This window comes from Aspergillus lentulus, assembly GCF_001445615.1.
Source record: "Aspergillus lentulus DNA, contig: Alt16, strain: IFM 54703, whole genome shotgun sequence".
NCBI classification, from domain to species: domain Eukaryota; kingdom Fungi; phylum Ascomycota; class Eurotiomycetes; order Eurotiales; family Aspergillaceae; genus Aspergillus; species Aspergillus lentulus.
In genome coordinates this window covers 963,890-986,953 of record NW_028322113.1, presented here as the reverse complement: position 1 = coordinate 986,953, position 23,064 = coordinate 963,890, and the positions used below count along the sequence as shown (strand labels likewise).

The window sequence follows — 23,064 nt, the reverse complement described above, 5'->3', positions numbered from 1 at the left end:
CACGCTCAACACTGGCGAGAAGATTGACGAGATGGAGATATCGCTGCGACGCGGACCATGATCGACGAGAGAGGAAGTTGCAGCGCGACGATAACGGGAGTGACGAGGCAGTGTGGTGAGCTGTCGTCGTGTCGGAGAGCAGACAGGGGCCCAAGAGTCCTAAGGAAAGGTGGGTAGTCTCTGACAACGGTCGGAAATGAGACCTCGATAGAGGGAAAAAGAAAAAACAAGCAAGAAACAGAAAACAAAGAAATGAAGAACTAATGGAGATGAAACAGGAAGGAAAAGGCAAAAAGGTGAAAAGAAGAGAGAAACACGGTGAAGGTAAGAGGGGGCGATGGAGAACGGGCAAGAGGAGGAGATTGAGATGCGCTGTTACGCTGTTGCTTAGACTAGAGACCGCACGGTTTCCCCGAAGCTCAAAGTGGTTAACCACTGCTGGACTGGAACTTGTTCCTTTGGGTACACGCTAGGTTAGGTACAATAAGGTAATAATGCCAACGCAACTCAGCTTGGGCATAATGATGAATTAATCCTTCCTGAGCACAAGTATAGAACTCAAGGATGCATCCATCTAGCCTCTTCAGTGATCCCTGACCTCTGAAGGTTTATGGTTGCTATAGTTATGGCGACTCAAGCGACCTTATTAACAAGGATGTGGTTAATTATCGTTACGCAGAGGTGAGGGGGACAATATCAACTCGAGCGTAGCTTTCATAGTTCAGATCTCGGAATCATGCAGAGGCAATCTAGAACAGTCAGGGACTGAGCATTCCTGGCTAGCTGTCATAGAAGAGAAAGAATAGTTCCCTCAACGGCTGAGAATGACGATGTTTTGACAGAATAACTAAGTAGGTAGAAGTTACTTCTCAATCTAGCGGGGGCATCACAGCTGTATCCAACATTTGATAATATAAACTGATTCAGTTGGAATCACTGTTAAATCGAATAGCCTACGGCAGACTTGAGTTCGGTTAATTACTGAAAGGACACACTCAAAGCATCAATCAAGGACACCAGTGAAGTCCAACGTGTATCTACAATACCAAGAACCCCTTACATAGAAGCAACTGTGGAGAAGGCGGCGGACGTCAACTAGCCACATCAGAAGCTCCACTCCACTTTGGGTTCTGAGGTACGTACTTGCTCTGTATGTAGATTGTCATATTCCATACCAAACTACCGTTGATACTAACCATACTAACATCGTTGACTGATATATATAGAAAGTAACCCCAATAACAAGCACATGAAACAGTAAACATAGGAGCTTACTGCCTTAGGTTACCTAGTATTATTATTGCAGCGCACCAATAATAAACCCCCTCTAAATCAGGGGCACACCGAACGAAGCCAATGTTTCGTATCCTCGGAACGGTGACTCCCACTAAACCACTTTGGGTAAGGACTCTGGGGATGGCCGATCGTCATCTGAAATTGTTTCTGCAATCTGCACTCCTCTGCAGCCACGGCGATTCGCCGCTCTTTCATTCAACATGCACAATCAGTGCCTGTTTATCTATCTTTAACTAACCGCAGGACCTGTCTAAAGACTTGATTTATGACCTAGATACTTCTCAACAGCAGCATTCCCGGATATAAAAATCGACCTAATATCATTCCGGACCAATGACATGAGCCTCGAACATTGGGTTACTTAAGTTTACCCGCTCACCTCAGCACACCAGCATCCAGACCTAGGGTACTCCGTAACGATCTCCACCTCCTGGTACCCGACCGCGTCTCATCCTTGGAAATTGATATTTTGGTATCCAGGGATAAGGCCAGGATTTTACAACTATCAAAAATCGACCTCCCTAGCTGATAGTCTTTCTAACAATGGCCTTTCTACTAAGTATCCAATAACCTTCATCCCTTGGATTGTCTGCCTCGAAATTTAAGGTTGACTGCCTTGATCCACTATCATTAGTGGGATACTTGCATATCAATGTGCCTTGCGTACCCCCATGCTATGTATTTCCTCAACGTTTCATACTGATCGAGGTCTGAGAACAGAAGACAGAACCGGTCCTTGCGCGGTGTAATCCAACATTTCTAATTCAGTCACTATGCTATTGCTGACAAGTATTGAGAAACCATGTGAACCGATCGGTCTCCGGTTCGTAAAAGTTTTATCATAAAAGTCATAGCCTAAATTGGCAAACCTAGATTCAAAACCTTGTACATACCAAACAAATTGTATGCCGTCTGCCAATCATCCGGTGTTCGGACAAAAGGAGATACCAAATCAGACGAAGAAGAAGAAATGCACGCTTCAAACAACTTTCTAGCGCTTTCCTCCTGACATAGCCGTTCCGCCTAACGAAACGGTACCCGAAGCCCCATAAGCGGGAGGTGGTGTAGGGCTGGGAGACGGGCGTCGTGCGACGGGGTCTCGTCCGCCAAGCATAGATTGGCTGGGGCCACCTACGCTGGGAGGCACCTCGCCTCCATCACCCGTCCCAACGATGACTTGTTTACCATCGCGCATGCGTCCAACGACCATTCCCTTCGCGACGGATTTGAGAACAGCCTTGCGGCTCACACCGGACGCGTCAATGTACACCAGGCCGACGTTCTTGATACCGCCAGTGACATTGCTCGCCACGGCGCCGGCTTCCGCTCCATAGCGATGTGCAATCATTGTGCTGGCCGCGACAGAGCCAGATGTCAGCACATTGCGCGCACCCTGCTCGATACCATCTGCCAGAGTTGAGAAGGCGATCAAGGACTTGTTCAAGATCCCCGGCTTGTAATCACTGCCGTTTCCGTACTTGTCGACACTCTTCTGTTTACCCTCTCGTCGGGTCAGAGAGGCACCAATATTCTGTGCCACTTTACCAACTTGACCCACGGTTTTGGAGGAGAGATCTGCCGCGCCATGAGAGAGGGTGCCAATCTTTCGGAATCGTGCGTGGGTGTTCTCAGAAAACGTCATTGGCTTGGGATTGGGCTTTGTCTTCTTCGTGAAGCTTTCAGCTCCACTGGTTAGGACGCTGCCGATATACGATGATCCTGTCACGATCAAGCGGGATGCCATGGCAGACTTCTGGACAAGGGTCGAGTTCTTATACGCTGGGTGACGAGCCATCTGCAAGTATTCTTCCGACACATTACCGACGCTGATTTTGTTTCCCTCACCCTCGGCAGGGAGCTGAACTTCCACCGGTCCTATTGGTCCACTCATTAGCAAGCTTGTCAGTCAGGGACAGCTAAAGGACGCTTACTCTTGGAGCCTGGCTTCACACCAGGTTGCTCCACTACTTGGTATCCTTCCATCTCCCCTACAACACTGCCATTCTCCTCGTCAACCAAAACAATCTTTCCATGTGCATCGCTAGAGGTAGCTTGCCCGGAGGAGACGTAGCCTTCCCCGGGAGCATAGCTGGCCGGGTTGTACGGAGCGTGCTGCTTCGGTGGAGACGCTCGCTCGAGGAATGCTGTACATTGCGCCAGAATTGTTTCGAAGGTGTCGATGTCTTCCTGCGTCACCTTATCGGGCCCGCTCCCAATCCCGGGGAATTGAATGCGAATGAACGCACCCGCATCGGGTCCTAGATCCCAACGAGGAATCAGATAGCTATTCGGCGGCTGGTGGTAAATCTGAGTTGTTGCAGGAAGTGCAAGATCCAACTCAGGTGGGAGATGTAAGTGAAGATAAAAGTCCTCCTCTACAGGTCCGTCCGTGCCTCCGGTCTGAGCAGTCGAAGTGGTAGTAGGAACCATCAATAGAGAGAGGGTCTGGGGTCCGGAAGGAGTGAGCTCCGTTTCTTCGCCATTCTGGATATGGAAGGCAAGAATGTTATTGATGCTGTAGAGGAGTCTGGGATCATGGATGGATGACATTGCGATGAAATGTGTCTCTGCTACTCGTCGGTGGCTCGTATGCGGGGAAGCGATGACGTCGGTGTTCTAGCTGCTAAATTGCAGGCACAAGTCGACAACTCAAGGTCAACGGGGCTTGAAAAAAGATCCAGAGAAGAAAACAGATGAGATAAAGCGAGGAAGATTGAAAAGGAGAAAGGAGAAAGGTAGTGGAAATAGCAGGATAAATGGCAAAAGTCTTGGTGTCCTGAGCGGGGGTTCATTATTATTCTTAGGACTATTTAAATAGACTTACCATGCCGCCAACTGCATCAGGGCAGTCTTGGCACACCTGCGCCACATGATATCAGTGATATTTCACTGCCACAGTCTCTTTCACATGTGACTGAGTTCCGTTGAGCCAACCATAATCCATGTGGCGGTGCCTTCTGTGTTGGCATTACTTGTCTAGTTATCATAGTTCTTTGTCCGATCCCATTCTTTCAACTTGATTCTAAAATTGAAAATGCCTAGATAAGAATCCATAAGCATTAATTCGTTGTTCAAACCCCTAGAACTCACCGGAAAGCCTGACTGGTTGAAGGAGGAGCCGGCGTTTTCGAACGGCGCTTCCCCACGAATTACTTGTAGTCTATATGCGGTCGGCCGCAGATGGAAGAAGATGCTGACTTTCTAAATCTGATATTCTCCTTCTCAGGATAACCGCTTACTACGCGCTCAGGTCTATCTTAAGAATAAATGCATCACTATGGCTTCTTTTCAATTGGTATCTGACATCCACCTGGAAGCTCCCCCCGCATACGACCTGTTCGACATCCCTTCGAAAGCGCCGTATCTAGCCCTTCTAGGCGACATCGGCTACGTCAAAGACGACGGCTTTTTTGCCTTTCTTGAAAGCCAGCTTCGAAAATTCCAAGCGGTTTTCTTAGTATTAGGAAACCATGAGCCCTGGGATTCCACTTGGGCGACGGCGAAGGACAGGCTGAACCGCTTCTCTGATAGCATTCGCCAGAGGAAGGCTTCAGAAGAAAGTACAAATGCCGAAAATAAACTCGGAGAATTCGTCTTCATGGATCAAACGCGCTACGATATTCGCCCAGACGTCACAGTATTAGGCTGCACGCTTCACTCCAGAATATCACAGAGTCAGGAAGAGCGCGTCTCCCTGTCGCTCAACGACTTCTACCACATCAAGGACTGGGATGTAGAGAGCCACCGTGCTGCACACGAGGCTGATCTCGCCTGGCTCAACGACGAAGTCACCAACCTCGCTCAATCGGATCCGCATCGCAGGATTGTCATCTTCACTCACCATAGTCCCACACTTGACGCTCGCGCAACTGATCCCGCGCATGTGAACAGTCCCATCACGTCGGCTTTTGCGACAGATCTCACTGGAGAGCCTTGCTGGGAGAAACCCCAGGTGCGCCTATGGGCTTTTGGACACACGCATTTTAATTGTGATTTTGTCGACACCAAAACTGGGAAACGTATTGTGGCGAATCAAAGAGGCTATTATTTTGCGCAGTCAGAAGGTTACGATCCGGAGCTGGTGGTTAGTGTATAGTTGCGGCCGTACTGCGCGGAGGTCTTCTGTATAGAATTAGATCTGGTAAAACCGGTGCAACATCATCAACAGGTGAAAATCCTCGATCTTTAAAGTTTTCTTGACGCAAGAACAGACAAGGATACTAGGGAGTATTCCATTCTGTCAAAAAGGCCAATTTCGGGTTCTATAGCGGATGATCACGCTGCCATCGATCCAGTCAGGCTGTCCCTTTGGACAGCCGCGGTTAACCGAGGCATAATTGAGCTGGCCTTCCCCGTGATTTCGCTCTCTTCCTCTCCCCACATTCTACTCGGAGTTCCTCTTCCTCTTTTACCTCTCTCTTCCCCTCTTTTACATCTTCACAGGTTCGGAATTATCCTCCTTCGGCTCTAAAGTCTTACCATTTGACGAACTCAGCCATGGCATCTATCGCCCGTGCTCTGCGGCCCTTGTCCCGCACCGCTCCCTCCTTCCGCCTCGCAGCCAGACAGCCATTGGCATACCGACTGGCACAAAGGTACGTTCTGCATTGATTTTCTCGATTATTCCACAGGCGATGCTAGGTTGATTTGGTGTAAACGTTCACTTGTACTGACTTCCCGATCTACAGCACCCATGCTTTCTCTACAACGTCCCGGCGGCGGGACGTCGATCTCTCCAGCCTGACCCCAACCCCAATCACCCACCTCTCCGAAACCGAGTCGTTGATGGCCGAGACCGTCTCCAAGTTCGCGCAGGAGCAGATCGGACCCAAAGTGCGGGAAATGGACGAGTCCGAAGTCATGGACCCCGCATTGGTCGAGCAGTTGTTCGAGCAAGGGCTGATGGGCATCGAGATCCCCGAGGAGTACGGCGGAGCCGGCATGAACTTCACCTCCGCCATTGTTGCCATCGAGGAACTTGCCCGTGTCGACCCCAGCGTTAGTGTCCTGGTGGATGTGCACAACACACTCGTCAACACGGCCTTTAACAAGTGGGCCGACGCCGCTCTCAAGAAGACGTGGTTGCCTAAGCTCGCAACGGACACCGTCGGTTCGTTCTGTCTCTCTGAGCCGGCGTCTGGATCCGATGCCTTCGCCCTGCAGACTAAGGCGGAAAAGACGGCGGATGGGTACAAGCTGAATGGATCCAAGATGTGGATCACCAACTCCATGGAGGCTGGGGTGTTCGTGGTCTTTGCGAACCTGGATCCCAGCAAGGGCTACAAGGGCATCACGGCCTTTGTCGTTGAGAAGGATACCCCGGGATTCTCCATTGCCAAGAAGGAGAAGAAGCTGGGTATCCGGGCTAGTAGCACCTGCGTGCTCAACTTTGATGATGTCGTCATTCCCAAGGGTAACCTGCTCGGAGAGGAGGGCCAGGGCTACAAGTACGCCATTGGCTTGTTGAACGAGGGTCGTATCGGTATTGCGGCCCAGATGACCGGTCTGGCGTTGGGTGCTTGGGAAAACGCTGCCAGGTAAATTCACACTCCCCCGTCGAGCAAAATCTTTATTTTCTACTCCAACGTATCGCTCACATCGATAACAGCTACGTCTGGAATGACCGTCGCCAATTCGGTCAGCTTATCGGAACTTTCCAGGGTATGCAGCACCAGCTGGCCCAGGCTTACGTCGAAATCGCTGCCGCACGGGCTCTCGTCTACAATGCCGCACGCAAGAAGGAAGCCGGTCAAGACTTTGTCCAGGACGCCGCCATGGCCAAGTTGTACGCCTCGCAGGTTGCGGGCCGTGTGGCCAGCTCCGCCGTCGAATGGATGGGCGGCATGGGCTTTGTCCGTGAAGGCATCGCCGAGAAAATGTTCCGTGACAGCAAGATCGGTGCCATCTACGAAGGCACAAGTAACATTCAGCTGCAGACAATTGCTAAGCTCCTGCAAAAGCAGTACACTAAATAGACCCGGAGCTGTTTCCTTTTCTCCTGTCCTCCCCTTCCCGTTTCCGTTGCGTACATAGTCGGCGTAAGTGTGGTATAGGATGTTTGTTTTGAGCGCAATGATGGGGGTCGGCGATTTGACTCCGACGGCAGAACCACCCCAATGTTCTATTGGCAGCACCTGCAAGTCTTATTTGTGGAAGGCTAACGATGATCACTTTGCATGTATGATATCAGCATTTCGGCTATAGATAGAAGTGAGAACATTTCTTCGCCTCGCTTCGGAACAGAATGAAGCTGTCATGGTTCGATGATAAAGACTATTCCTTTTTCTTCGGCGCCGGAACTGTGCGCACATTTCGGTGCTGGAGAGCTCGTCTCTCTGTCTGCCTTTACTGTCCCGTCACAGTATCTTGGTTGTCGTTGGAGCGAATAGAGGTGAGGACCGGCTCGAAATTGCTCCTAAGAGCCAGACGCATTTCGACGCCCTTTCACTGATGTACATGCTTCAGCGACGGATAAGGGCATTGCTACTGGAGGATTTTCTGCAAGTGAAGCGGGCTCAACCTCGACTTCGAACTCCGTTGACACACCAAGTCCTCCGAGCATACGCATCGAGTCTCTCTGGTCGAAGCGCTAGCTCAATCGACATGCGTCGAGTCTTCTTCGACGGGAGTGGTGAATATGATACTCAAAACCCCCCATGATATTCGGGTGCCGGGTGGAAAATGCTTGGAGTTCCCGGTGAGTGAGTTCAAGACTGATGTGGCCAGCCGTAGCTGTAGCCGTGATTGCCTCCTGGCTGATTTCCCCTTGGCTGATTAACGGGATGAGGGTAGTGCTGCGAGCCTTGAAGTACTGGATACCCGCCCGCTGCCCGATCTGGTGGGACATCCGGCATTGGCATGGGCGGTTGGCTGGGTACATATGGCAAAGCTTGCTGAGGATGACGTAGAAGCTGTTCTCCACGGGCACTTTCCGGTCCGCTGGCTCGAAAGTACTGGGGGTATTGTTGGAAAGTGGGATCCGGTGCATGGGCGACGTTGGTGTTGAAGTTGGCGTGCGGGATTGCGTTGGGTATTGTATGAGGCTGTGCCTGCGCTTCGTACCCGTAAGATTCGGCCCTGTTGCTGTAATCCGCATCTGATGATTCACATATAGATGATGACCGCGTCGAGCCGTACGTCTGCCAATCCTGCGCGACAGAAATCTGGCTCGAGGCGGAGAGGACAGAGGGCGCTCTTGACACCGAAGGTACATTCAGGGACTCTGAGTAATGACTTGGAGGCGTGGCTCCCGCTGGGCTGGTGTATGATCCTTCTGTGAGGTCGAACCGAGGCTTTAGCAATCAATCCAGCCGCCATTTGTGCTCGAGGGGTCATGGGAAATGCTTCCCAGTCACATACCGGTACTGCTATAGCTTTGGTTACCAGTGAGCATAGCCAGTTGCTGTCTCAGGCCCTTAATCTCATGCTCTAGGGCAGCATTCCGTCGCATCACGTCGTCGAATTGCTGATTCTTGGCTTGGAGCTCAGCTACTTGGTTCTGCAGTCGTTCGATGTGTTCTTTCGTCCGCTGACGAATGGTTCTTTGTGCCTCTCGATCGTTGGCGCGCTTTCGCGCCAGCTGTTCAGCAGAAAGAGTTGTCACTTTACGAGTTCCCGCGCGGGATTCTCTCTTCTTTGTCGCCGGTTGCGTGGTGTCTTGGTTAGAGCTCATCGTGGTGTGCTGACAGTTGCAGCTTACAACGAGTCGTTGCTACCGGTTTGGTCTGACCTGTTGTCAGGGAAGTGCTCGTCGTGATTGCGCATGCATTGACCAGCGATATCAATGCCTATCATACAGAATTGCGCACAGACCCCGGAGAATCAGAAGATGGCAGTCGAGGTTTCGATATGTGACTCTGGTCGTTCCATGTGCGTGGGTCGCGGTAAATGTCCGAGTTCAAGGCACTAGTCTAAAGGTCACTGACGTATAATAGTCTACTGAGATAGATGATGGAAGAGATGCCAGGGTGATGGATCAGAAGCCTTTTGTGGCGCTCGAAGAAACGTCCCTGGTTGAACCACTCGTCTGATGTGAAACGCCCGGACCACAACTAAAAGAGCCCCCAGGTTCGGCATCTTTATATACGCTCGGAATTAGGGGCATCCGGCCCTAAAAAGTACCCAAGAGTGGACTCGTTCTTTGCGCTGTCAGCACAAGTGCGACAGTCGATATCTGCCAAGTTCGTAAAAGGGCGATAGGGTCGCCAGGTTACGGACCATCGCCTCAAGCAGTTGGGCCGCCAATGAAACAAATTGCAAGGACGAAACAACCTGTGGGATTGACAAGAAGAGGGATAGCGCCTTTCTCCAAGAGGCTACTTTGATGACCTATGGGTCGGCGCCATTGCACTTTCCGATCTTCCCGACTACGAGTGTGCTCCGCGTCTGATTCGCATCAAGAGAGACAGATGATTGGTAATGGGCAACCCCCTCGCAGATATTTCCGTTTGCTCAATTGGATCAGCTGTAGACTTGCCCAAGCATATGCACATTTACTGCCAAATATGATGAGACGAGGAGGGAATAATTCTCGATGGCGACTGCTACCCCTCGAGGCCATGAACTGGGTATGGAGTGCTTGCCCAGCCAATAGTATTGCAAAGTGGCACCGCGAATAGACAGCAAGCGCTCATTGCATTATCTAATTCTTACACCGTCTGCCTGACCTATGGAGGAGATAATTAAATGAATTACTTAGTGGGGCCCTGGAGTATCATGGCCACATGGTGAGCCAGAGACCGACTGGAGGAGCATTAGAAATTAGGCCAACCCCGGGCACATCGCCGAGGAACTCCAGCGCTAGGATGGCCCCAAGTCCGAACTTTGTTGACTACTACTGAAACAACTGCATCAATAATGCATTGGGGGAGGGGTTGCACCTGGATGGTCACAAGTTAGCTTATAACAGGGACTCACACAGCACAAAAGAAAGAAATGGAGGAGAAAGAAATCCATACCAGAATACATGAGCAAAGGGTGTGTGCGGCTTCTTCAGTCTTTTGGAAAACTTGAACAACATGCACTAGTCGTTGGCTTAGGAACTTTGGTCGCACCTGTCCTCTAATAGTTGGATTCGTAGATATATGATTCTTTTCGACGAGTGTGCCTATCATGGCACTATCCAGCTAGTCCAGGAACCTTCTCTGAGTTCTTCTCTAATGTGGTTTGTGAGCCGAGGTGTTTTGCACAAGATTTTCGATCAAGGAGCGGTTCATCATGGTCATCCGTCAACGATCTATTCCCAGAAAGGAAATCTGATCTGGCGTCCCTTTGGAAGATGTCTCGGATCTTGGAACCATGGAAGCGATCCAGAATGCGGAAACCATGCGAGGATTCGACGAGACTGGGCGACGAGCTTTGATCGCCGTCCCCAGTTTCCTTTCAACTACGTGATTTGCAGGAATCCGTTGACCAGTACCATTCCGGCGAGATAACCATTGAGGATTGAGTAAGTGAACAGGGTCCTGTTGCTTGTTCGTTTGTTTGTATTTCTGGGTCTGCGGACTGCGAAAGAGCAAGGTTGTGATGCATGTAGACATCCACCAGAGGTCATCGGCGATATCTCAGAGCCAAAAACCGAGAGAGCCAGTAAGCTAGAGCGTCCACGTCAGGAAGATTTTTACGGCGCACTCATCAGCCGAATCAGACATTTCAAGACCTCTGAACTTTCTGAAGGCTGGCTGAACAATAATCGAACAGCGGCATGGAATGGAAAAGAATCACCTCCGGATCATCCATGCTTTACCATTCAATCTTGCGTCGACTTTGGTTCTCAATGGATGCGAAGAGATAGATTTCGAGTAATTGGGCGACACGGCGAGTCCGAAGATGTACCGGTATGGCACTCAATCACATCAAGGCTAGGACGTATGTGGGGCCTAGCGGCTGCAGACCATAGTTAACTACTCCGTACCCGTACTTTTTGCTCAATCGTTGGTGCTTGGACTCGGAGTATCCTTACTCTCTGGAAATTGGTCCAATTGTTCCAAGCTTTCATGCCGACCCCCCTGGATAACCACTAGACTAATTGGGATAGGCCCCTAGTGATTGATTGATAATCCCTTAGTCAGTCATATAGTTAAACAACGTGGCTTCGTAACTTGACCCCGATCGCCCTAAAAAGGACATGGTGACATGGTCAACAGTCGCGCACAGCTTGAACTGGTTGCTTTCGAGACTCAAGCTCCACCATATCAGGATGACTCGAGATACAGAGCTCGAGTCACATGTCCTGACTCTATCGATATGTTCATAAAGTCGTAGCGAAGCACGGAGGTTATTGTTGCCGCACTCCGTATGTGGATCAATCGCGACTCGGCTGGTTTCCGGCCGCATAGTTTGAACTAAGGGCTTGAGAAGGAGTTTAGTTCCACACAATCGATTTGCCAGGATCCAGGTTCCAAAGCGGTTAAGTTCATTGTGGACAATACCTAATACGGGAATAGAGAATGCAAACACTCCGTAGTGGCGCATCAATATCCCACCTCCAACTGCCGTCAAATCGTAGCATAAGCTCGAGAGTCCCGACTGTTGGAACCCCCTCACCCCTGCACCAGGATCAGTAGAAGCAGTCAGTCATCCACCAGAGGATATCCATCAGTCATCCCTGCACCTACGGTTGTCCAGTGCGAAGCTTTCATTCAGTCACCGGGTCCCCCGCCCGCAATCGCCTTGTTTGCATGATGTAATGCTCTCCGGTGGGTGAACAGAGTTACGAATGTAGCTCATTTCTCGGTATCGCCTGTCATAAGGCAGCTTGCTTCAATCTTCAAAGTATCGTCCAGTAACGACGCGCTCACCTGAGACGTCGGATGAACCGAGATGAAAATATTCCCAATTTCTCATCCCTTAGAGACTTCCTACTTTTACAAGAGCGAGCAAAAAGGGGAAAATGGGTTGAGAATGTCGGTAACGAGGCTCTTGTTGGGGAAGCAGCTTAGTAGTACTGCCTGAATTCTCAGGCTACCACTTGGAGGCCGCCCGATATGTGACAGTTGGTATCTTCCTCGATTCTTCCCTCATGCAGCCTGTGGTTGAGATTGACTCTTCTGGATGAGTTACCTCCAAATAAAGGTGCAAATCGCGTGACGCTGAGCCAAGATGGATCCAAATTACAAAGCTCGCAAAGAGGCCTTTGTCTCAGGTCTTGCAGGAGGAAGCATCCTGGAAATCAACGCCGTCACCCTGGTTGCTTCGGTTAGTATTACTATCTTATTGTGGCCACTTCGTCTACATTGTTTCTCGACTAACCGAATCTCTTTGCGATCGATCAGGTATCCGTTTTTCTGTGGTCAATTCTACAATCTCGCCTATCCTTCTTCACTCCCTACAGCGCCGCCGCCCTCCTCGTTGATTTCCTGCTCAATGTACTAGCTATCTTGTTCGCAACCACTTTATACTCTTCGGCGCCTCTTCTTCTCAATCTCCTTCTAATATCTCCCGCTCTGCTGATACTCCTCTCTACGAAACGTCCTCGGGCACCAGTCAAAGCGAAACCTCCTCACCAGTCCGCTATAGCTGGGAAAGATGAGCCGAAACATGCGACAGCCTTGCCAGAGTCTCTACCAATTCATCCATTTCTCACGACCTATCGCGCCGCCATGATGATTGTCACATGTATCGCTATTTTGGCTGTCGATTTTCGCATTTTCCCTCGCCGATTCGCCAAGGTAGAAAACTGGGGTACGTCACTCATGGATCTGGGCGTTGGATCTTTTGTCTTTTCGGGCGGAGTAGTATCCGCTCGCTCACTCCTCAAGAGCAGGATCAATGGCTCTAAAAGATTGCCTCTTGCCCAGAGGTTGATTGCGTCGACGCGACACTCTATACCTTTGCTTGTCCTCGGCCTGATTCGGCTATACAGCGTCAAAGGCTTGGACTATGCGGAGCACGTCACCGAGTACGGCGTACATTGGAACTTCTTCTTTACGTTGGGGCTTTTGCCTCCGTTTGTGGAGATCTTTGACGCCTTGGCTACTCTCGTTCCGTCATACGAGGTTCTCTCCGTGGGAATCGCCGTCTTGTATCAAGTCGCCTTGGAGTCAACGGACCTAAAGAGCTACATTCTCGTCTCCCCTCGTGGGCCAAGCTTGCTGTCCAAGAATCGCGAAGGTGTCTTCTCCTTCTTAGGTTATCTGGCGATTTTTCTTGCTGGCCGTGCGATCGGCATTCGGATAATCCCTCGCGGGACGTCTTCCTCAAGAAGTCCAGAACAGGCCAGGAGGCGCGTATTGACCAGCCTGGGGGTGCAAGCGTTAGCGTGGACCGCTCTCTTTGTGTTGAATTCCACTTATGCGATGGGATACGGAGCTAATATCCCTGTCTCGCGCCGCCTCGCTAACATGCCCTATGTCCTTTGGGTTTCGGCGTTCAACAACGCGCAACTCTTTGTATTCTGCCTGATCGAAACATTCTGCTTTCCTGCAGTTCATCGGACAACGACTCAAGAGAGCAAATCTGAGCGAGTCAATTTTGCTACGAGTCGAATCATGTCGGCGTTCAATAAAAACAGTCTTGCGATCTTTCTTTTGGCCAATCTTCTGACTGGGGCTGTGAATCTGAGCATCTCTACAATTGATGCTAATACTGCGCAGGCCATGGCTATTCTCATTGGATATTCATCCATCATCACAGGGGTTGCTTTAGCGCTGCATCATACCAACATCAAAATACTGCCATTCTAGGGTGTTTAAGAGCAATTGATGGTGTTGAAGATATACAACTGTACCATATTAGTTATACAAATATAAGAGTACGATGTCCATAGACACATGTGAACCGCGGTAGTCAACTACGTCAGTGGGGAAGCAAAGCATACTATCACGAGTTTAAATAAGGAGCTCCCAGCACTACTCACTGTCGATCCTTCACTCTAAAACATATATATATATATTGCTAGGCGAAATGGAGTCCACTAAAAACGAGCATCAATTTGTTCATTATCCTGAGGTCCGCGAAGGACCGTCCGTCCCCTACCAGAACGAGACACAATCGATTCCGGTCTTCCGCGGCACACCCTTGGCCATCGGAGCTGCCATGTATGTGGATCTCTACCACCACCATCCATCTCACCCAACTGACGTCTCGTCACAGCATTCACTCTGTCGGATTTGCTCAAAGCTTCTTCTGGCGCAATGCAGGGTTTGACGTGATTCGCGAAATCCCTCAGCTGCGCGACTATGCTCCTCGCTACGATCCAACTGTGATTCCGGTCGGTGACTCGAAGCGTGCAGCTACAGAGGAGCTTCCACCATCGCCAGCAAGCAGAAAGGGTTCTGCAAACTACTACACTTCTGCGGACTACCATGCGCTGTACAGGTCCGGGAAACTGACTCCGACTGCTGTCGTAGAGGCACTGCTACCCCTGATCCGGCGTGATGTTCGACACCCCGGGAAGCACTCGGTCGCCTTTGTGGAGTCGCAGGTAGAGCGGGTTCTCGCCGCGGCGGAAGCTTCGACTCAGAGATTCAAGCAAGGTCAGCCCCTGGGGCCTCTTGACGGGGTGCCGGTCGCGGTCAAAGATGAGGTGCATGTCGAAGGGTACCGACGCAACCTCGGGAGCAACCTAGACTTCAAGGGAGGGTTTGAGGGCACCTCTTGGTGCGTGCAGAAGTGGGAGGAAGCTGGTGCTATCATCATCGGGAAAACTACCATGCATGAGCTTGGTCTGGGTAAGTGTCGACCCTCCCCTTAGCCTTGATGACCAGAAGTCTCACAAGCACTCCCCGGAGACAGACACCACGAACAACAACCCGAACTACGGGACACCCAGAAACCCGCACAACCAGGGCTACTACTGCGGTGGCTCCTCAGGGGGGTCTGGTTATGCGGTCGGAGCAGGCCTCGTGCCCATCGCGCTCGGCGCGGACGGCGGAGGCTCAATCCGCATTCCCTCTTCCTTTTGCGGGATCTGGGGCCTGAAACCCACACATAATCGCGTCAGCGGCTTCCCAACAGCTTCACTGGCTCCAACAGTCGGTGTCTACGGACCGATGGCAGCCAGCATTGATGACCTAGCGCTGGCCTACCGCCTCATGGCGGCGCCCCCGCCCGCAGCCGAAGACCCCGTCTCCGCCGCCTTCCCAGACCCCATGTCGAGCATCTCATCTGCGCCTCAAGGACCCCGGAGCAAGACCATTGGCATCGTTCCCTCCTGGATCGACCGCGCCGAGCCACCCGTCCGAGCCGTCTTCGATGCCGCCCTCGACTTCTACCGCAAGCAAGGCTACACCATCGTCGACATCGCCATCCCCTACCTCCCCGAAGGGCAGCGCGCACACGTGCTAACGATCATGGCCGAGATCGCCTCGGGCCTGAAACCCGCGCAGATCGGCGCCCTCACAGCCCCCAACAAGGTCCTCGTCAGCATGGGCATGTGGCAGATCACCGCACAGGATCTCATCGCCGCCCAGCGCCTCCGCAACCTCCTCATGTCCCACCTCGCCCACCTCTTCCGCCAACACCCCGGTCTACTCATTCTGACCCCGACATCTCCCATCCCCGGCTGGAGGATCGAAAGCGAAACGGACCTTGCCCGCGGCGTGTCCGACGGTAAAGCCTCCGTCCGGAATATGGAGTATGTCTGGCTGGCGAATTTCAGTGGGTGTCCAGCCATCAGTTGCCCCGCCGGGTACTCCAGTGGCGATAAAGGGGGCCGTGTCCCCGTAGGTGTAATGGCTATGGGTGAATGGGGAACGGAAGAAGACCTCATTGCTTTCGCAAGGGACGGAGAGGCGATCTTGGATCTCCCTGGGAACCAGCCATCGAAATCCGACCGGCCGGATGGAGAGTCCACTGGCTTGAGGATTCCAGATGGTGACTGCTGTCTATGGGAGGATGTCATTGCCAAAGCTACCGCAGAAGGCTCCTCGTGAGTGTGGACACCATTATATATACTGAACGGGATGAAACTATGGTACCTATATAAGCTCGAAGCGATTCACATGTGGTGTTCACCTTTGAGGAATTTATCTCCAGGCTTGCTGCTAAATGTTCGATGCGCACTGCCGATCGAACCTATCTGTGGAACAGGACGTGGTGTTTGATTGAGATTTGATATGCTTGGATAAATCCTATGCACGAGAAGGAGGTCAAGTCCTGTATGCGAACACTGGATGAAGTATATTATATATCGTGGTATGCACAAAAATGGCTGTCCAGCAGCCGTGAACAATGCCCATGGTTATTGTCGATGGCTTTTGCACTTGATGCGTAGGGGTCATGGAGTAGGGTAGATCAGATCAACGTCGTAGACGCACAGTCGGGACTGCCTCGTCGCAAATAAATATGAAAGTGTCCTTCACTTCCTTCGTTTGAAACGCTCAAAACCGGGCCTATATAAAAATTATGGGGTGCAAGAGAGCGTGTACTGGTGTCAGTCAACATCCATAATTAGGACTCAAATAGGAAATCTGCTTTCCGCTGACTTCCTCGTTTCAAATCCAGATGCCTTCTCCGCGATGGGGAGCGTAGAACTCGCAGCCTAGTCTAGCGGCTTCGCCTCGGGATCGAAGCTGTTGTATAATTCGTTCTCGAGGCGGGATATCATCAGTCAGATCTTCTTTGATGTGTATGATATAGATAGATAAGCCCGACAGCGGAAGCTGTCCAGAGTCACCGGTCTGAGCTTCTCCAGGACTGGCGGACCGTGGTGCAGGATCCGCGGGATTTCCAGTATCGCTTACATCGTCGGGCTCGTAGTAACTCGGTGTCGACTCGTCATGAACCAGCTCAGGGATCTGGACCAAGCCTTCCGCGGTTGAGTAGAATCGGGGTCGCATGTCGGCCGTAGCAGAAGACATGTCGGCCCTCTTGCCGGCTGCAACGGAGAAGCTCTGAGGACGCTTGGATTTGGGGCTCACTTGGCCCCCACTTCCGCCGTACGTGTTGGAATCTGAGTGTTTACGCTTTCCAATACTCGATATCGCCATGTGCGGGTGCCGGGCTTCCATAACCTTCCCCGCCAGCAACGTCAGTTCCGCAATCAGGTGTCGCGGACAGAGATGACCGTATAAAGTTGCATCTTCGACAGAATCGTCATATGAGCATTCAATGAAGATGGCGCGCAATTTACCGGTCGCAATTTTCGGTGCTGCTGCCTCCCAGACGCGTTTATTGCGTGGGTCAAGCGATACACAGTCGGGCTCGACGTCGCCGAAGATAATGATCTCATTGCCAGTATCGTGATCACGGATGAAGAATGCAGAGCTCTCCACTGTTGCCCAAATGGGCTCTTTCGAGTTAGCTGAGAGCATTCGGGGAGAGCGGGCTGGAGAGTATATCCTTCAAGTAGTTCAATGTCAGTGGAATACCCTGGCGTTCCAGGGTGGTAGACTTACCCTGCGTCGGTAGAGTGATCGACGGATATAGCTCTGGAAGGCAGCATCAGTGGATCAGCAGCAAAGACTGAGCTACCCACGCGGTGGTGAGTACCGGACTCAGGGTGAAAACGCTGCCTGCATCGCCCATGACTGACGCCGAGGCATCGGGCTAGAAGACCGTCACAGGCTCGGATATATCCCTTCGCATCTCCACGACCGAACCTTGGGTTCCCTCCTTCAACGAGACGTTGATATGTCAGTAGACCCGCCCCGCCATCTTCATCGGACAGATTTGGCCAGATCACGTCGTTGAACATATGGTTTTTTATGGCAGCGACAATCGACGGTAGAGCGGCCAATGGTTTGGGCCCGTTTCCTGCTTCAAGCATGGGTGTGTTGATCGCCAGGCCGGACAGGTGATCCAAGTGAGCATGTGTTATCAAAACAGCTCCAATGATGTCTCGGAAGATATGTGCAGCATTGGCTTGAGCCGACTTGTACGGCATTCTAAGGCCGGCAAAGGGCCCTTCATCCATCATATACGAGCCATCTCTTAATTCCGCATTGTATTGCTCCAGAGTGTGAATAATTCCTGAAACAAGGGTACCTGCGTCAACCGCAATCACCGAATTCGTCGACCAGTTCGTCGATGTTGATCGGACAAGAAGTCCAGTGAGGCTGTCTTCACGAGGACCTCCCGTTGGACCCTTCATGAGACAAGATGTCAGTTACCGGTTTGACTGCATGTTGGAACCCGACGCTAGTCCACACAGTTCACCGTGCGAATGGTTTACATATGGAAGAGATACTTGAAATCCGGCAAGATGGATAAATCAACGAGGAAAGGGACAAAAAAGTTTCAGGAGCCATTTTATTTCATAGGGATAGCTAAACTTTTGCCAAAGATCATGTTTGCTGATACGTAAACTCAAGGGCAAGAGTTGAGCTGAGAAACAATGGACTTACCAAGACAATCACCTGAAAGGCTGCTTTATCCGCCATTGTCAACAAGCTGTCCAGCCTTTCCGTACACGCTCCCGAGACAAACAACAGAGCAACTTCGTTTCGATGCGTCGGAGTCTCGGCAGCTCACAAAACGATGCTCTGTTTCGTAAATTCAAGCCCCGAGATGGGCAATGTCTCAGTACTCTCGACGAGGAGAGTGGATGCAGAAACCGAGCAAATGCGAAGTCTTATGTGATTGCCTACAACCAGCTCCGTATGCGTCATAAGCACCCTCTATCAGAACTCCTACTCCACAACTCGGAATAGACAAGAACGAGGGCCGCAAAACAAAAGTTTCGTGTCACCCGCAAGTTTCGGGGTGCAGTATGTGAGTAAGCGACGCGCGTGACTGTTCTGTGGGATCCCTGGTAGGAACCGGCTGGCTGCAGAGCAGGAGGTGTCCCAGAACCTGGACTCTCTTATTTTTTTTTTTGGAGCAGTACGGGGTTATGAGAGCCTTTGCCCAGACTCGTATCCCAGCCAACAGATGATGTCCAGATCGTAGGGATGCGATTCCAGAATGGCGGGTTGAAACCCAGACGGCTCTTTAATTGGCGACAGTACCCAGCAATCCAACTAGAGCTCAGATCCGAGCACACACAATGTGATTGTTTTCTCTCGTCCACGGAGCTGCAAGGTCCGCGCGTGTCCACCGCCACAGAAAAATTCCAGTCAGAATTTTGAATGGCGGGCAGTCGTCCAAATGGACCGACACCATCAAACTAACTGCTCGAGTCTCTTCTCAAGGATCACACTAGCGGGCCTTTTTGAGTGGCTGGGCGAGGTCGGCGATAAGGCCGACCGACCATGGATGACTCTGATTGCGATGGGTCTGGAGAGGGATCTGCAACTCAATATGAGATAAAATGAAGATGAAGAGATAGCTGGAGAATAGTTCCCATCTGCAAACCTTTTCTAGAAGCAATACGATGAAGGAAGTGACCGTCTGTTGGCAAGAAACCGGCTGCAGACAAGAGATGTGAAGGACGAAGTTTCAGGTGGTCGACGGTCCGAGGTCACGTCGATGAGAAGCTCAACCATTCCAGACTTCCTAGCTGTTCATCAGTTAATGGTACCATCTTGTTCGAAAGGGAAAAAACACCACCGTACAACCAGTAGTACAGGAGCCATTTTTTTTCAAGAATGTATGCAGAGGATTTATAGTCGGCGACCTGATAGACAGACAGACTGGAATGACGTTACCACTCAAATGAGGTGCCTATTGTAAACATAACATGTTGGGTATCTGTGGGGTCAAGATGCTGCTGATTGGTACCTTTGAGTTTGACTGCTGAGATCTGGTGGAGATCATTTCCTGCTGGTGGACTGAATAATCACGTCTACCTTCTACCATAGATACAAGTGTAGGTAGTAAATATCTACATAGCAAATTGTTGCTATAAAGCAGAGTGGGCGCCTGAGGTCGTTCATTACCAATTCCTGCCTTGCAGCTTGGTTCTCTGGAATCGCCAGTTCTTGCTTTACAATCCTTCCACTGTTTTGAATGATGCAGAATCTCTGCATTATTGTCCGATTCTTTAAAATTAGAAATGTCCTTTGAGAAGGAGTCTGCATGGACACTAGACACCAAGCCTTCATGATCATACCACTCCTCAGAACCAGCTTTGATGGAAGAACTGCACAGGCTTGCAGGAACATGTGAATAGGGATACTACATATCCACCAAACACCATACAATGGAATACACCTGGGACGAGTTGCGCACCAATGCATGCAAATATCTCAGCGCAGGCCCACCATTGAACCGACGCCAGGCTGTACTGCCATACTTTGTTCTGTGCTCTCTACTTTGTCCCTTCTCTAGGAGGATGAACAGTATACATTGCATCTCGATCCTCCACATTCGACATGGAGAACTTGGAGGAAGGCCCATTGTCGGGAATTCAGTCGGATCCGCTTATGCTACCAGGTCTCTCTATATCCTTGTTCCATGAACACCGGGTAAGAGTCGTCTCCATACCTAGGAGGATGTTTCTGATGGTTCAAACCCGCAGGACCAATTTCGCATAGCTTTGCACCCCTCAAACATAACTGAGCGCTGCACGTAAGTTCTCAAGCCAAGGATAGGACGCCTTCGACCACTAATAGGTCTCAGCTCTGAAAAGACTCTCTGGGAAATCACTATGGTGCACGTCATGAACAAAATCACAGATGAGCCAGGTTGGGAGAAAAGGGTGAGAGTCGCGGCTCAAGTTCTGCCCCCAGAGACATGCTGAAACTAGATCAGGTCTTTGATGAGAATTGCGCTAGAGAATGGCGCCAGAAGTTCCTCGACATCTATAACGGCCTTAGCCCCGAGATGGTGGATTGGGTCATCGAGGAAGTTAAGTTCAAGGCTGAAATATTTCTCAAAAAGGGGATGGTCACTGCGTTGGACGGAGGCGTCGTCAAATCCGACATTGCTGTCACTGAAGATATCAAGCTTGCCCTCCAGGCGGCTGTGGAGCCTCTGGAGAACATTGCTGAGCATGACAAGGACTATGAGCGCGGGTCGGGAGGACAGATCGTCAACTTGGTCGATCCGTCGTTGTTCGCGCTCGCTTATAGTCGTAGTCAAGTACTCCCAGACAGAGTGATCGGACTTGATGACTATTTTTCCCATTCGGGGAGGGCCAAGGCCCTGGAGGTGAAGTGGGAAGAGCACGACCCCTTCAGCCTAATCAATAATGGCAGAACCAGAACCAAGCATGAATTCCTTGACTTGTTCACTGCATATAGTCTCGATTACCAGTGGCTGCCATGTGAGATCAAGTTCAGAGATACTACTGAGGGCTGCCGTATTGCGTCCTACATCAACAATCTGCGCCCAGATCACCATGGTCCGCTTTACGATACACTCGAACGGATCATCACAGAAGTCATTCCTCTCTGGAACATGAGTTTGACGGCTTTGAGAACCGAGCGACTACATCGCCGAAATAGGATCAAATTTGAGCGAATTGAATACCTGCCGAGCTCCAACTCGCTGCGCGAAGTGCTGGAGCTTGGGAGTCTGAGTGATTTTGAGGATATCTATGACCGTCTCTGGGAAAGAGAGAAGTCTCGTCCTGTTAAGCCTCCAGAGACCGGGCCCATTAGTCTCTGGCTAGATCGACTAAGAAGCGAGAACCCCATTGATCTTCAAACCACATTCCGTGCCAGAGGATTGCAGGTCATTGTGAAACTAGCGAATATCGAGTTGACACCCGAGACGCCAAGATACACCGGGACTCCCTGGCATTTCCAAGGACTATTGGTAAGATTTATTTCCTCAACTTGTCTTTTCGCCATCTGTCCCATGACACGCTGCACGATATGCACAAAGCAAGAACATTCATGTTGATAATAATCCCAGAATGAGCACATCTGCGCAACAGCCATATACAACTATTCTTGCGAGAATGTCACCACTCCGATACTCTCCTTCCGCCAGAGGCTTTCACTGGACTGGCTGCACGAGAATTACTTCGACAAGGGATTCGGCCTCCCCTGGCTGCCACAGGTCTTCGGGTGCAACGAGGAAGAAAAGCAGATCGTGGAACTGGGCCAAGTCTCCTGCCACGGAGGCCGTCTTGTGACCTTCCCAAACATTTTCCAAACCAGCCTCGCTCCCGTTCATCTCGTCGATCCGGGTAAACCGGGCCATTGCAAGTCACTGGTATTGCATCCGTCGACCCTTATGTGCGTATCATCTCAACGGCCAACGTGCCACCCCAGCAGGCAGACTGGTGGGATGGCTTCAATATTCGAAGAGATGCTCTGGCTCAGAAGGGGGCTCCCAGTAGAGCTGCAGGATATGGTGCTGGATTACCTTGAATCATACCCTCTCACCATAGAAGAAGCCCGCGAACTCAGACTTAACCTCATGAGAGAGCGTGATCGTATCACGAGGGAGCAGACTGAAAAGCTGGAGACGTGGCGGTTTTGAATCCCCCTAATCTCTATGCTTATTAGATGCCATTCTAGCGGCTTGAAAGACACGAGCTGAGGAGCTTGCTTCGATCAAGTACCCGTTGCGCAGTATTCCCGTCGAAGAAGGTACAGTTGGAGTGATAAGTGTTATTGGGATAACAGCTGCTTGATAGCTTGGAAATCGATGGACTTGGCAGAATGCCTCTGCTTCACTTTGGAAATAGACCCCTGGGATTAGGCAGCCACTAATATAGACGCCAGGTATCGCTTCGAGGCATGGCTGATTGCAGCTATGTGAGATATTGCAAGGACATACGGGAGCTTACGGGTCTACATTCAGCTCGCACTGAACGGAAAATACAACCAAGTCCATGTGACGGCCCTATGACTTATTGAGGTGAAAAGCGAACCATAAACAGAGAACGAAAGTATTTCCAATCCCTATACACGTAACTTCATATCATTGCCAGCAAATCAAGGTGGCATAACCCATAGAAATCCAGTCATAGAATGATCCGCCCATTGAAACGCC

At 50.9% G+C, this 23,064-nt stretch overlaps 7 protein-coding genes across 7 annotated transcripts; 4 read left to right on the top strand and 3 right to left on the bottom strand.

Annotated features, from left to right (window-relative positions):
* Positions 1 to 2,287: 2,287 nt before the first annotated feature.
* On the bottom strand, positions 2,288 to 3,846 carry ALT_7800 (senescence-associated domain-containing protein; the record flags this gene model as incomplete). The annotated part of the gene is made up of 2 exons (XM_033562299.2): positions 2,288 to 3,171; positions 3,228 to 3,846. 2 exons carry the CDS (start codon positions 3,844 to 3,846, stop codon positions 2,288 to 2,290), a joined length of 1,503 nt encoding a protein of 500 aa, XP_033418190.1.
* Positions 3,847 to 4,573: 727 nt separating this feature from the next.
* ALT_7799 (putative short/branched chain specific acyl-CoA dehydrogenase) lies at positions 4,574 to 7,271 on the top strand (the record flags this gene model as incomplete). Its single annotated transcript, XM_033562301.2, has 4 exons — positions 4,574 to 5,380; positions 5,740 to 5,891; positions 5,985 to 6,833; positions 6,905 to 7,271. The coding sequence occupies 4 exons, from the start codon at positions 4,574 to 4,576 to the stop codon at positions 7,269 to 7,271; spliced, it is 2,175 nt and encodes a 724-aa protein (XP_033418192.2).
* Positions 7,272 to 8,003: 732 nt separating this feature from the next.
* ALT_7798 (bZIP transcription factor) lies at positions 8,004 to 8,968 on the bottom strand (the record flags this gene model as incomplete). The annotated part of the gene is made up of 2 exons (XM_033562302.2): positions 8,004 to 8,569; positions 8,656 to 8,968. 2 exons carry the CDS (start codon positions 8,966 to 8,968, stop codon positions 8,004 to 8,006), a joined length of 879 nt encoding a protein of 292 aa, XP_033418193.2.
* Positions 8,969 to 12,396: 3,428 nt separating this feature from the next.
* gwt1 (putative GPI anchor biosynthesis protein Gwt1) lies at positions 12,397 to 13,979 on the top strand (the record flags this gene model as incomplete). The annotated part of the gene is made up of 2 exons (XM_033562303.1): positions 12,397 to 12,492; positions 12,570 to 13,979. The coding sequence occupies 2 exons, from the start codon at positions 12,397 to 12,399 to the stop codon at positions 13,977 to 13,979; spliced, it is 1,506 nt and encodes a 501-aa protein (XP_033418194.1).
* A 220-nt stretch (positions 13,980 to 14,199) lies between these two features.
* Positions 14,200 to 16,169, top strand: ALT_7796 (amidase; the record flags this gene model as incomplete). Its single annotated transcript, XM_033562304.2, has 3 exons — positions 14,200 to 14,333; positions 14,389 to 14,966; positions 15,031 to 16,169. The coding sequence occupies 3 exons, from the start codon at positions 14,200 to 14,202 to the stop codon at positions 16,167 to 16,169; spliced, it is 1,851 nt and encodes a 616-aa protein (XP_033418195.1).
* Positions 16,170 to 16,730: 561 nt separating this feature from the next.
* Positions 16,731 to 18,328, bottom strand: pdeA (3',5'-cyclic-nucleotide phosphodiesterase PDE1; the record flags this gene model as incomplete). The annotated part of the gene is made up of 2 exons (XM_033562305.2): positions 16,731 to 17,577; positions 17,634 to 18,328. The coding sequence occupies 2 exons, from the start codon at positions 18,326 to 18,328 to the stop codon at positions 16,731 to 16,733; spliced, it is 1,542 nt and encodes a 513-aa protein (XP_033418196.2).
* Positions 18,329 to 20,489: 2,161 nt separating this feature from the next.
* ALT_7794 (DUF4246 domain-containing protein) lies at positions 20,490 to 22,548 on the top strand (the record flags this gene model as incomplete). Its single annotated transcript, XM_033562306.1, has 5 exons — positions 20,490 to 20,582; positions 20,636 to 20,685; positions 20,737 to 20,815; positions 20,869 to 21,876; positions 21,976 to 22,548. 5 exons carry the CDS (start codon positions 20,490 to 20,492, stop codon positions 22,546 to 22,548), a joined length of 1,803 nt encoding a protein of 600 aa, XP_033418197.1.
* Between the last annotated feature and the right edge of the window lie 516 nt (positions 22,549 to 23,064).